This window comes from Xiphias gladius, chromosome 9 (genome assembly GCF_016859285.1).
Source record: "Xiphias gladius isolate SHS-SW01 ecotype Sanya breed wild chromosome 9, ASM1685928v1, whole genome shotgun sequence".
In the NCBI taxonomy this organism is placed as follows: domain Eukaryota; kingdom Metazoa; phylum Chordata; class Actinopteri; order Istiophoriformes; family Xiphiidae; genus Xiphias; species Xiphias gladius.
In genome coordinates this window covers 11,729,213-11,743,046 of record NC_053408.1, presented here as the reverse complement: position 1 = coordinate 11,743,046, position 13,834 = coordinate 11,729,213, and the positions used below count along the sequence as shown (strand labels likewise).

The 13,834-nt window shown below is 39.0% G+C and overlaps 1 protein-coding gene across 8 annotated transcripts in view; it reads left to right on the top strand.

Moving 5' to 3' along the window:
* Nucleotides 1-13,834, top strand: part of LOC120794181 (protocadherin-15-like) — a 258,482-nt gene that overhangs the window by 226,851 nt on the left and 17,797 nt on the right. For all 8 annotated transcript variants that reach the window (XM_040134962.1, XM_040134959.1, XM_040134961.1 and 5 more), the window contains 8 exons: nt 334-474; nt 3,901-4,028; nt 7,396-7,626; nt 8,002-8,090; nt 9,327-9,503; nt 10,011-10,229; nt 11,550-11,558; nt 12,633-12,743. In XM_040134962.1, the coding sequence (XP_039990896.1) occupies nt 334-474; nt 3,901-4,028; nt 7,396-7,626; nt 8,002-8,090; nt 9,327-9,503; nt 10,011-10,229; nt 11,550-11,558; nt 12,633-12,743 (1,105 nt within the window). The remainder of the gene's footprint in view (nt 1-333; nt 475-3,900; nt 4,029-7,395; nt 7,627-8,001; nt 8,091-9,326; nt 9,504-10,010; nt 10,230-11,549; nt 11,559-12,632; nt 12,744-13,834) is intronic.

Here is a 13,834-nt window from a genome sequence, read left to right as displayed (position 1 = left end):
CTTCTCTGTCTGATATAAGAGACAGGAAGAAAGTGTCTCCAGCTATTTCAATACAAACCCAGTAATAGGTCTTAGGTTAGATTTTTCAAAACACCTCGAACTCTGTCCGTCAACAGCTCTCGACACACTACCTCCTTTCATTCTGTAAAACTATACACTATAAAACTGCCTACTTACTATATAACTGCCATATACAAGACATAAGAAAAAATATTCTATCATTCTGTAGCCGTCTTTGACCTTCCTCTCTTAAAATTTTCTCTCTGTTTCTTTCATTCTCACTTCCCCACTCTTGCTGTCTTTCTTTTTCTCTCTGTCCCTCGCTCACTCCAGGGGTGTTCGCATTAAACGAAACAACAGGGGAGATCTCCACAGCCAAGCCTCTGGACTACGAGGCCAATTCCAGCTACGTTCTGAAGGTAGAAGCGGACTCCATGAGAGTGGTGTCCTCAAACCTGCGAGCTCCCTCGAAGAGTAAGTGGGTGGTTGTGTTTATGAACTCTCCTCCTGTAAGACTACAGGGCTAACATCAGATTGCATCACCTCAGATATCACAGATTTTTCTTCGCTCTAATTACACACACACTCAAGGAATAAAAAACACAACAGTGCATTATTCACTACATGATATTAAAATAATACTGCCTCGGGTTTTAACTTTCTCTGCACAATCTGTCACTCACACTCTCATTCTCTCTGTGGAGCTCTAGCTACTTTTACCTTGTGCAAGTTCTCTCCAACGTCTCGTCTATACAGTTATATGTCTTGGAGGATACGTAATATTGGGCCTTGGCTGCTGCTGTTACCTTTCAAACTGCCTTTTCTCTCTCTCAGCTGTCTATCAGACCTGTAGGCTACACCAGCCTGTTGCCTTCACTGTTGCTGTTTTAAAATGCTTCCCTTTCTTGCTCTCACTAGATACTGCATGTGTCTCAATGGCCATCATATGTCTGGCTGATGTGCAATTATGATAATACCATAATTTAACTTGCAAATATCAAATATGTTTGAAAAGTTCAAAGGGCTAAATATGCTGCCGAGAAGTTTGGAAGATTGAAGATTTTATCTGTAAAGCTTCAACTTTTCCCATATATTCTGTCCTAGTGTCGGAAGAAGTATTTAGATCCTTTACTTAAGTAAAAGTACCAATACATTAATGCCAAAAATACGGAAGCCCTGAGAGGCAAGTGGAAATTACTTTTTTGCCAGGAACATTTTGCCAAGTTTTCTTTTCATTAGTAAAAACAAGCCCCGAGAGGCAACTGAATATATATATATATAAATTTTTTTTTTTTTTTTTTTTTGGGCAGGATTTTTTAGTGTTTTTTTTTTTTTTTTGGTCTAATACTCATTTTGGCCACAAGAGGCTGAAATGCACCCCTACTCCAGTATAATTGGGACAAAAAGCATTCATGCTTTCTTTCAGGGGATTTTTAATTTCTCCATGCGCTCTAAACAAAAGGTACAAATATTGTGTGTTAGAAAGTTGTGGAACATTACTTGAGTCTTTCTTTGGCTAGAAATGTATTTTATCTGCTATAATCTAAGCACAGTCTTAGTCTTTCATTGTATTTCTTTTTATACTTTTTTCTTCATGTAAATCCGTCTCCATTTTCTTTCATTTCTATCCACATTTCAATCCATCCAAAAATGATTTTCTCTTCAGTTGCACGTGGGAGTACAAACAAAAACAAGCTTTCATGGTTTTAATTGAAATTATATCTGAAGTGAAAATGGCTCTAATTACTTCTAACTCTTTTCCCTCTGTCTCTCTTCATTCCTGCCTCTTGTCCCTGCCTTTTTCTAATGGTCTTTGCTGGTCTTTCTCTTTTTTCTTTCTTCCCTTTAAAACATATCTACATTCTTCTTAATTGATGCTCAACTCCCCAGGTTTTCCCTTTCTTCTTTAATTATAGTGTTTTACCACATGCTGTTCTCATTTCATCCAACCATTTGAATTTAAGTATTCTGCAGGGATTAAAATTGCTAATCATTGTAGTCATTAGTAAATCTCCTTCAATTCTTTTTGGTACGCATTTTAATCAGACAGCAAATCAATAGGTTTCTAACAACGTGTTAATCCAGTTTTCTAACTCAAGGGAGGGTTGGAATTGTAAACAGACATTTTGGTATGGTGTCTCTAGGATGGCTATTGTAGATAAGAAGATTAACGTTTGCATCTGCTTGTTTGTTTGCATTTTTTGTTTTTTTAAATTGTCTTTCTTGGATTAAAACTTAAACAGTATAAAATCCTGGGATTTGTTCTTTCTTTCAGACACTTTATCCTTTTACAGAGTTTGGTTGCTGTATTGTGTTACAGTTTTACATGGGTGTGATTCACAACTCCCCCCACTTACTTTATATAGATTTTTCCATGCAGTTTGTGAGTGTAATTCAAAATCCCTCTTACAGTGTTACTGATGCAAAACCTGATTTTGAATCTTGGCATAGACATTATTTTTGAAGACTTATCTTGGAAAGGCCATAAAGTTGACAGCAGTGTTGTCAATATTCATGATGAGTCATTGAGGTGCATATATCTGAAACATTTGATCAGATAGCTCCGAGCAGGGTCATCGCTAATGCAGCATCCATAAACATTCAGCAGTTCCTTATGTTTTTCATAGCTCATTTTCAGAGTTGTGAACATCTTCTCTCAGCTCTGGAAGTGAAGCTAACAAGCCCTCACTCATTAGTCACTCTACCATCCCTCCTTGCGATCACTATGTAAACATTTTGTAGTTTTTTTTAAATCAGCTTCTCACTCTGGAGTCCCACATGAATATAATATTTTCTGCTAAAGTTCAAACAGTGGCGGTTATTTCACATTTCTGCATTTGTGTTTTTATCTGTGCCCTTCTCTCTGGTTTAAGGTGGGCCTAGCTGTGCTGGAAGTATGTGATGTCACATACTTCTGTGCACCAAGGAACATTTTAATCAAAATGTCAGGACAAGTGTGGGGCTGTTTGCATGTGTTACCAGACCTTTTCAAATCTGATCAAACCACACCTACACAGTCCTGATGAAGCAGATAAGCTCAGCTTTTGAGTGTTAAACTCTTAATAAATAATACCTAAGCAATTTTTTAAACTTTAACTGTGCTTATTTACTTAAATTTTTGTTTTAGAGGAATGTTTAAGACCAGGTTTTCGGTGGCTTTTGGTCTCCATGTCTCTGCTGTTTCCCTGTTTATCTTTTTTTTCTCAAAATGCTGCTGACCACCTCATGGAAATGGGTGTGAACTCTGGCTCCAGACTAGCAGAGGCTGTTCAATCATTGTCAGACCAGTTTAACACTTGCCAACCTGTCCAACCTCTAGAAAGGGAAACCAACAGCAGTACCAATTCAGACCTGTAGTGTAGACATGTCAATATTATCACCTACAAGCAAAGACAGTAAGAGCTATTGCAATTGTAATACTTGTGACACCTGCAGGCAACGGAAAAGCTATGGCTTTACCCGGCAGGTCTCCATCTGCAGGTCCAAACGACTGCTGTTGCTTTTCTGGCCCATGTGTGGCAGAGGTTGGAACTGTGCTGCAGGCCTGAACCTGCTGGAGCTGCGACTCTGTAGCTGGATGATAGCGGCTAGTTTTGGTTACCGGTGCTTTACACAAGTGACTGTGTTTGTCCTTGTCCTTAATTCATTTGTTGTACTTTATTGTGGTTTTTTTTCTGTGGCTTGTTTCTTTATTATGAAATACACCTTTTGTTTCTCCTTAGACAACTTTAATAGAAAATTCAATGCGGTTTATCAACCAGCTCTACACTGCATGTTTACCAGCAAATACTGTATGTGCTGCACAGAAGCTCCTCTTTTCTACTTTTTGTAATGCCAAGTGCAAAGGTATATCATAATGTGTTTATTGTGTGTGTGTGTGTGTGTGTGTGTGTGTCCTAGCTAACACAGCCAAGGTGGTGATTGACATCCAGGATGAGAACGACCACCCACCAGTTTTCACCAGATCTCTTTACATTGGAGGGGTTGCAGAAGATGCCAAAACCTTCACTTCGGTCTTGCAAGTACAGGTACAAATACAGAAAGACATACTTACATACATAAACACACACAAAACAACTTGTTAAGTGCAGAGTGTGGATAAAATAACAGGAAAATCTGACAGTTTAATGCAGTTAATCCTGTCTCCCTGAACTAAAGACTACCTTTGTTCAGTTATTTCTGAGTTTGTGTTTGGTTAAATTCAACTGTATTCCAGCTTTTTAGGGTACAGTTTGAAATATTGTTATATGGGTTGTATACGTATTTCAAGATGTTCCTTTCATTTGGCACCTTCTGTTACCACTTCTTGCTTAAAATAATATCCCTGTTGTTTGTGTGAGACGCAAAATATTGTCACTTGGTCACAAAAGAAGCTGAAGTCCAGTAAAATTGAGTTCAGCCCAATGCAAAGGTGCTTGCAGTGCCCACGTGGATTTGTGTGCTTCTATTTGTGTTATTTCAAAAAGATATAATCTTAAATCCAGTTAATTACAAGATTGTCTGGTAAGATTATTCTGTTATTCCCTCAACGTCCACCTCTGTCACTCTGCTAATTGATACATCTCATTTTTTCACTTTTTTTATTTTATTTTATTTTTTACCTTTCTCAGAAGAATTTCATATCCCTGTAAACAACTTGAGCGACTCTCGCATCATTAAAATTCCTTTCAGGACCCAAAATGGGTCACAGAGCATATCTCTTTAAGCCTCTGTCTGAGAAGTAGCAATATGTTTTAATGAGCCTGGATGCCGCAAGAGTATCGGGCAGGGTCTCGGGCAGAATAGTATGTGCTTTAATATTTTATTATAGTTTTTAAGAACATTCTTAGATATTCCTGCGTAATTTGATCATTCACAGTGTGAGTGACAGGGAAGATGAGAGACTAAGGGAGAGCATGCAACAAAGAGTCATATATAGAATCCCAGTTTCACAAGTATAGAAACTGTGTTTTTCTCACTCATAAATCTGGTATCTCAAATTATTATTCCTTTGCTACAAGCACCTGAGAGAATATGAATTATGTGTGTATTACGCTGGTTTAGAGTAACCTGCTCTACAGTCATTTGACCTCTTTAAATACTTTAACAGACTGACACGAGGAACTTATAGCCTGCTAGTAGGCTCATTGACCACAGGGAGAAACAATAGATCTGGCGGTTGGAAGGAAGAGAGAGGACTGATGGTTGGATAAAGGAGTGGAGTTGGAGGTGACTAGAAGGGTAGACAGGGATGCTGGCGGCACATTCGCTAACATCCAGATGGAAGAGTGAGTAGGGACAAAAGGAGAGAAAAGTTTGAGAAATGTGAATTTCAGTCTCAGTGGTTTCACTCAAGTCTAAAGAATTCCATTACATCTGTCTGAAGCACTCGTGTTTGTGTGTGTGTGTATGTGTGTGTTCACTAGGCTACCTTTTTTTAAAGTGTGTATCTCTTCATGCTGGGCTGCTGTTCCTTCAGAGCATCTGTGTTCAAGTGCACGTGCAAGAGTTCATCCGTCTTTTCGTTCCTCACCGGATGCCAGAATGCAGATATTCATTAGACTGCAGATGAGTCTCAGATTAGCAAACGTACTCGTTACCTGCAAACATTCTTTTATTTCTGTAAATCAATGTGTCACATGTTGTCTTCTTAAGACATTTCTTACACTGTTCCCACCACAACCAATGCAAATGCAGAGGCACTGAATTTACTCTTCTTCCTCTCTCCAGCCGTCCCTTCCCCTTTTTTAATTACTAATTCCAACCTTCCAGCCTTCCCTTCTAGTCGGTGTTAGAGACCAAAAAAAAGCCCTGCGTCAAAAACAAAACACAAACAAAAAGCAAAGGGCTGCATTGGTGTGGGTGTGTTGCTGAAGGTACTGGTGAAAATGTGATATACTATCCAGGATGTTTAAATAATATGCTCATAAATTTGAAGATTTATCAGATGACATAGCACCAGACAGCAGTAGAAAGGATCGTGCAACGTCAGAAATTTATCACAGCGACAGTAATTTTCTTCTTCATCAAGACAATCCAAAGTTAAAAGTACTACGGCAACTACGGCAATCACGTTATTAAATAATCTATTTGGACTGTTGGCTGGCATGTCTTGGTTATCAAACGCAGTGCCTTGCCATTGCAGGAAAAGTTGAGCCATGTTCAACTTTTTTTGCCCTTTTGTCCGGGATCTTCATTGGCATCCCACAGCGGTTTCACTGACCTTAATTATTTTCAGCTAAATTATTTTCACACAGTGGTGTCTAACACGGCCTTTTCTTAACAAGTGATTCAGTCATTATGTGAATATGCTTTTGAATGAAGGTCAGGTGTGCAGGGGAATCAGAGTGGTTGCTTTTATTGCCACTTTTCCAGTGTGAACACACTCACACAATGAAAACCTACTTAGAATACACATGCGCATGGACTTTGAACGCAGCTATAACCTTGGTGCATTAGAAAATATTCAGGTCTGTACTCCACACATATTTTAGTTTAAACAGGTGGTTGGCATTACTGCAGATATTGATGTATTGCTAAGAAGTTATCCTGACTGTGCCTTGTACCTCTGCAAGTATGAACATAAAAAATAGATCTGTACATCAGTCCTCCCTTCCTTAATATTTTCCCTTATTTTTCTATATGTATGTATCCTTATTTCCTTTATTTCTTATTTTCTTTCTTGCTTCTAATTCCTTATTCCCCGACTAGAAGAAAAATACATTTTTTTCGTTTCTTCCTATCATAGTGTTTGATGTGTTGTGTGTCTCAGAGCTGGCTCTGTAGTCTATACTCCCCAGCCCTTCTTGTAAAGACCCAGCAATAAATCAATGTCTGTCTGAGTGTGTGTCTGGATGTGAATGTTTGGTTTGTATGTATGTGTGAATGTGGGAGAGACTTGATAGTTAGCCAGAATGACAGATGAATAGACCTTCATACAGCTCAAAGCACCACCTTACCCCCTACTGCTGCCTCAGAGTACTACGTCAAAAAATACATGCTTCAGAAGTCTCAGGCAGATTTCCCCGCAAGCCAAAAAAAACCAACCTGATAAAGCAACAATATCATGTGGCTTTTAGTGGGTCAGAAATCCAAGACACATGGAATATCAGTCCCGAACACATCGATATACATAACATGGCAGTGCCCTGTATTGATTGGCTGCTCAAATACCTGGAATCGCTATAATGATGATCAGGAGGCGAAGGGGTTTCTATCACAGTTATAATCATCAGAAATTAAAGAATCGGCTATCACGATAATGACAACAATGACTTGATCACAGTGTTGTTTGGTTGTATGATGTTGACATTTCATGATAACAGTGATCATGATGATACTGATGTTGCGGGGGTGTTATGATGATGATTATAATAATGATACATTCTAGTGAGTCTTATTTTCCTCATTTTCCAGGCCATGGACAAAGACACTGGTAACTACAGTTCGATGATGTACCGACTGATCATTCCCCCTCCAGCTGGTAAAGACGCGAAAGACAGCAAAAATGGGTTCGTCATTGAACCATACAGCGGTGTAGTGAAGACTGCAATCATGTACCGCAACATGAGGAGGTCGTATTTTAAGTTTGAGGTGGTTGCTACGGACAACTATGGTAAAGGACACAGCAGCAAGGCGGAGATAGTGGTGTGTATATATTTTTTGGCATTATTGGCAGGTTTTTAATCTTTTCTTAAGGGGAGGCTTATTTTATCTTATATTATACATTTTCCTTAAAACAAATTAGGTTGAAATGATTTGACTTCATTCCAGTGGGATTTATGTTGCTCCCAGACTGTCCTTGAAGTAGATACATATGTGACTGTGAAAACAAATTCAAATTGGCACAAGCTTGAAGCATGGTGGCTTAGAAATGTTGTTTTCCAATGCGAAACTTTTTTTTTCAGTGCTTTAGGTAAAGTCTGGTACAGTTTAGTGAAATAATTCACATCTGAGCATGCTGTTTGTAGCTCAATTTAATTGCAAAATTAGTTTTATTTGCATTTTTTTCCTGTTGCGTAGGTATCAGTTGTGAACCAGCTGGACATGCAGGTGGTGGTATCAAATGTCCCTCCAACTTATGTGGAGAAAAACAAAGACAAACTGCTCAGGTAAGGTACATTGTTCTATATGATCTATCCATTATTCTATGTCTGTGGGGGGTTTTTTAAATAATGTGTACATAAGTCATCTATAGCATTAAGGTGGCTGTACTACACATACCCTGAGTGGTGGGAATCAAATTTAGGAATGTTAAAAAATCTTTAAAAAGAACAAATATAGTCTTTTGTCATAATGAAGTGCCTAAGTAAGAACAATGTTGTGAGTACCTTGTGGAACTAGAACCCACACTGGGAGTGTAACAGGGACAGGCGTCAGACCACCACAGTTGAAGAGCAAACAATGGCCATATTGATATAATAAAGAAAACTGAAGCACCAGGCTGTGGATACAGATGTGCAATAGTTCATTATATATTTTATTATATTTAGATGTTGTTCTCTCTTTTGTCTGTATTGAAATTTAAAGGCGCTTCTATGAGTTGATGACATCCAGGGCCATCCTTGCATAAGAGTATGAGGACATATTTTCCCAGGAATGTTTTTTTACCTTTTATTGTCACCAATGCCACCAGCTGGCTCCATTCAATCCTCCCTCAACTTCTGTCTCTTGAAGGCAACACACTATTTAAAATACGGCATGTTATGCTTAAAACATGTGGGGCTCGAGCCCTGAAAAAAATGCCCTTATCAACAGCACAGTGGCAGCTTAAATGTGAGATAATAGGACTTTGTTCTAATGAGACTCAGGAATTTGCTAGAATCATCTCCCTCGACAGTCTGCCAAATGTATTTTCATTAATTTGAAGAAACACAAGATGTAAATATTAAAAACAAAATGCATTATTCATTATATGATATTTCTGCCATGTACACACTCACCGGTGGGCCTCCCTGCACCAGCAGACACATTATAGCGCAACTCAGTCAGGTTGCTGCTTTCTTTTGTCTCATATGTACAGTATAACATGAAAATTCAAAGCACGCGTAGCTGACAGGCTGATAAAAATGTATGTCTGGTTTGTGTGTCTGTTTGATGTGACCAGAGTCTGCAGGCTTTGTCTTCGCATGTGTCTAAGTACATGTTTGTGTCCGCAGAAGTGTATTTTTGTAAACGTGTTCATATAATGTATTTGTGTGTGTGTGTGTGTGTGTGTGTGTGTGTGTGTGTGTGTGTGTGTGTGTGTGTGTGTGTGTGTGCGTGCGTGTGTCGGCCATGTCAGTATCCTGTGGGAGCTAAAATAGTGTAATCCCATCAGCCAAAATCCATTTATTTTTAATCCTCAGCATTTTGGAACGCTACGTCCAGGATCAGATAGCAGGAGCAAAGGTTGTCGTGGAAACCATCGGGCCCCATCGCCATGGGGATGGAATGCAGCAGGAAGACTACACCAAGTCGGACCTCATGATTTATGCTATCGACCCTCTGACAAATAGAGCCTTATCTAGACAGGAACTCTTCAAGTAAGAACTTTGCCAACAAATCCATGAAAAGTAAAATGGCACCTCTCCAAAGCTTTATGTCATAAAATGGGACAGGAACCTAAATTACACCGTAGTTAATTAATTCCTAAATTAATTGGCTTCAACTAGTTTTTTTGGAGTGCTGCCATTCACACAATGTTTCAGGTATTTTGTTGAAGTCAGTTTTTGTACTCTCTGGCAGCTTATCCATATAAAAAGAAAAGTTCTTACTAAAATTTGTCAGGCCTCATTTTGACGAGCAGTCACTAAGGGTAAGGAGTTTGGAAATACAAACAAGTAGAAAACAACTAAATAGATTTTTAAGTATAACAGGGCAAGTGAGCGGGCCGGTGTTTTTGTCATCTTAGTGCGAAATCGGCTGACTACATGACTGATTTGCAGAATGGATAACTGTTTTGACAGCTAGCTGGCAGAAAGTTCTGGCCTTTACCACCACACGGTAAATATGCATGGTCTCAGCCGCGTCTTTGTCTTTCTCATCCCAAGGTTTCTTGATGGTAAACTCTTGGATATCAACAAAGAATTCCAACCCTTCCTCCCTCCTGGTGGACGGATTCTGGAGATCCGAACTCCTGAAGTGGTGACCAGCGTAAAGAAAGCTGTGCAGACTGTTGGCTACACAGAGGGGGCGCTCTTGGCTCTGGCAGTTATTATCATCATCTGTTGTGTCCCTGCCATTCTGATCGTTATTATCACCTACAGACAGTAAGTAGGAATTATGTGTAGTATTTTTTTTACATTTTTTTTTTTTTTACATACAAGTAAAATTGGCACTTTTTTATTCTATAGTGTTGTTTTATCAACAAATCCCAGGAAAGACCAGTTAATACCTGTGTAGCCAAAGCCTGACATTGCTTCCTCTTCCTCTTCCTCTTCCTCTGTGCCATAGACCCCTATTGTTTCCTCATTATGATGAAGACGGGAACTTTAGTTTGATTTAAGTCAGTCCTACACACACTTTCCTCCCAGTGCCATAAATACTTATTAGTGCACTGTATGTGTATTGATCCACAGCTGAAAATTGTGCCAAACAAATGCATTATTTACTCCAGTTTGGGTAACATTTGCTGAAAACAAGAGAGACGGACTAACAAATTAGTCAGTCCTAACCAAATCTCAGCAGCCCATCAATGCACAGCCCTCTCCTTTTTTTGTCCATTTTTACTTCTCTTGTACGCCAGTTTAAGTGGATTATCATGTAAACCCTATAGGCAGCTATTAAATCTACTCCAGTGCATCATAGACCTCATATTACGAAGCTTATAATGTTAATTGTAATGTGCTTGGTGTACTTGGTGTGATTTCTGGGCTGGGCATTCCAGCCACTGATGTAAATGTGCTTGAGGGGAAACCATTATACTTCAGCATCAAGTTGGTGCTACTGAATAATAATGAATGAATTTAGGTCCTCAAAACATGTTAGTCTAAAAAGAAGGATATGACTTAAAATAAGACTAATAACAAAGATAACAAGCGATCTAGAAAACTTGGGAATTTCTTTTAAGAGCATGCAGTCAGACAAATAGACAAAGCTGACAGTCTCTCCCACAGGACATCCTTTAGCACTATTTATCATTTTATCACCTGGGCCAGTCCCTTCCTTGGATGATTCAGCGTGGCAACCTGTCCCTTGGTGCCAATTCTAACAGTTTGTTTAGCTAACCACCGTGAGAGGCTGTTAATTTCATCCCTCTCCCAAACACACATATACAAGCGCACACGCACTTTATAACTGGATTGGTGCATTTTGGAGAGAGCTCCTCATCCTCCGTAGAAATGGAGACATACCAGAGCGAGGAGTGGATATTTGAAGAAAGAAAAACAGCGTATTAATCATTAGCATTATAATAACTAGTCACCATTGTTAAATGACTCTAATGAAGACCAGTTGTCTGACTTTGCTTGTAAATTGTATAAGTAAACCTGGCTAACAAGATATACTATGTGATTTATGGTTCAAATAAGCACTAATCTTTCTCTCTCTTTCTCTGTCTCTCATCTGCTACATCTATCGTAAACCACCAGATTCAAAGAGTGAGTACCGCTTTCATATTACCATGCTAAAATATTAATGTCATTGCAGTCTTAAACACCTTTCATTGTGATTAATCTGTTGTCTTTCATTGTACAATAAAATGGATGAGATCGGGAAGGGCAGTGAAACGGAAAGGACACCAGACAATCAAACAAATGAATCCTGAAGAACATGGAATCAGTAAATGTCCAAGGCCAATGCTTTTATTAGTGTGTGTGTGTATGTGTGTGTGTGTGAGTGTGTGTTGGGGGGTTGGATGGGTGTGTGTGTGTGTGTGGGGGGGGGGTATATACTGTAGTAGTCAAAGCCCCTTGCCAGTTTGTTCAGCAGTTTTGCTGCTAGAGCCTTTTTTTGTTTGACCAGTAGCTTGCAGTGGCTAATGTTAGCCAACAATTGCTGTATTTTTTTTTCTTTGTAACTCACATTACTGAGTCGATTTGTGGAGTTTATGACTCTTCTCTATTTGTATTACCATTACACTATGTTTAAGCATGTCACAGATTAACATTTCAATGGTTTTGGGCATACGTTAGTAAAATATGGAGCAAACAAACATCATCAGCTCCTGTACATCAGCAGGAGATAGATGTTTGTTGATTCCAGCTTGTGGTTGCATTACACTAGCTCTGTCATGTCCCATATTATGGGACTGATTCAGCAACTGATTCATTGGAATATTGGAAAATATTAGTTGTTGTGACAAAATTTCAGTCTGGAGCAAAGTTGTGGACTGACAGACCGACATTGCCTTCCATGGAGGCATGCTGCTATCATGGCTAACAACTGTACTAGTCTAGCAAATTGTGTGATGTACAATGTGAAAATATATATATTGTTATTATTGTATTTTTCAGAACATATGCAAATAAATAGGAGTACCTAACATGAGGACTTGCTTAAGGCCACAGATAGAGATGGATGTACTGGCGGTTGCCTTGAATCCTAAGACCTTTTGGCCAAAGAAAGAAGTTCAAGTCCTCCTGGCCTTATTATGACCATTTTACCTTACTTTCTAAGGTGTAGTTTACTCTAATTTTAGATATCCAACTCTGTTTCCTCTCTTCTGTGTCCAGACGCCAGGCAGAATGTGCCAAAACAGCCCGTATCCAGATGGCACTGCCAACAGGCAAACCTGGGGGAGGCACTGCCAATAACCTGTATGAAGAGCTGGGTGACAACGCCATGTAAGTGAAGTGTGAAAGTGGCATTTACACAGATGAGCCAAAACAGAGGCATTAGCTCGCATTTCTATGGCTGTTAAACTCCAGCCTTTGGCAGTGTGCCTTTTCCTGCTCTAGGAGCTTTCCGGTGTCCAAACATGCAGTCAGTCCCACAACATTACATCTCCCTACATTTTAACGATTGCTATGGAAAATGCAAATATAAATGCATCCTTGAATCTCTGCAGACCAAAGCTATTATTCAAAAAGCTAAGGTCAAGCATAAATCCCATATTTTTCCCAATTTCACCTCTCTCATGCATTAAAAATGAGAAGGCAAGAATAAAAATATGAATATTTGAATACACTTTGCTTAAGAGTAAAGCTAAGCTTTTAATATTTAGACGTTTATCAAGGCAAATGTTGGATACAGGGGAATCCCACACCTTATGATGGGACCAAACAGATTACACCTATGCTATGTCATGCAACACACTCTGGAAATGCAGTTCAAAAGATATGTAGTTCCCAACCTCCAAAAACAAACAGTAGGAATTTCTATACACTAACACTACTCCATACCAAGGCAATCAGGAAATGAAAATAACAACATAAATCCATATCTAAATATAATTAAAAGGGAAGGAAATAATGCATACATCAGGAAGACTGTCATAAAGTGCACTACCTACAACCCTGAAACACAACAGTACACTCAGTCTATGGCATCAGCTTGTATCAAAACCCTTGTAACTCAAGAGCACAAAAATGCAGAAAATTAAAGTGATTACAACACCAAGATGTTTCTATTCGAAACTAAAATGCAGCAGGATTAATCAAGCAGAGCCTCAGAACCTCACATCAGACTTAAACCAAACAAAGCTCTAACTTGCTTTAATTTTGAATGCATTAACAGTCGTATATTAAACCAAGCAGTTTTATCCTCACAAAGTTCAGTGACATTCAGCTTTTTCCTGGTCAGTTTCCCTGTTGTAATGCATACCAATGTGTTCGCTATACAAAAGATAAATGAAGGTCATTGATTTGCCCACAGTGCAGCCACTCAGCCCTTTTCATCGATTGGTGGCTTTTAATAATGCTGTAATCAATGTAAT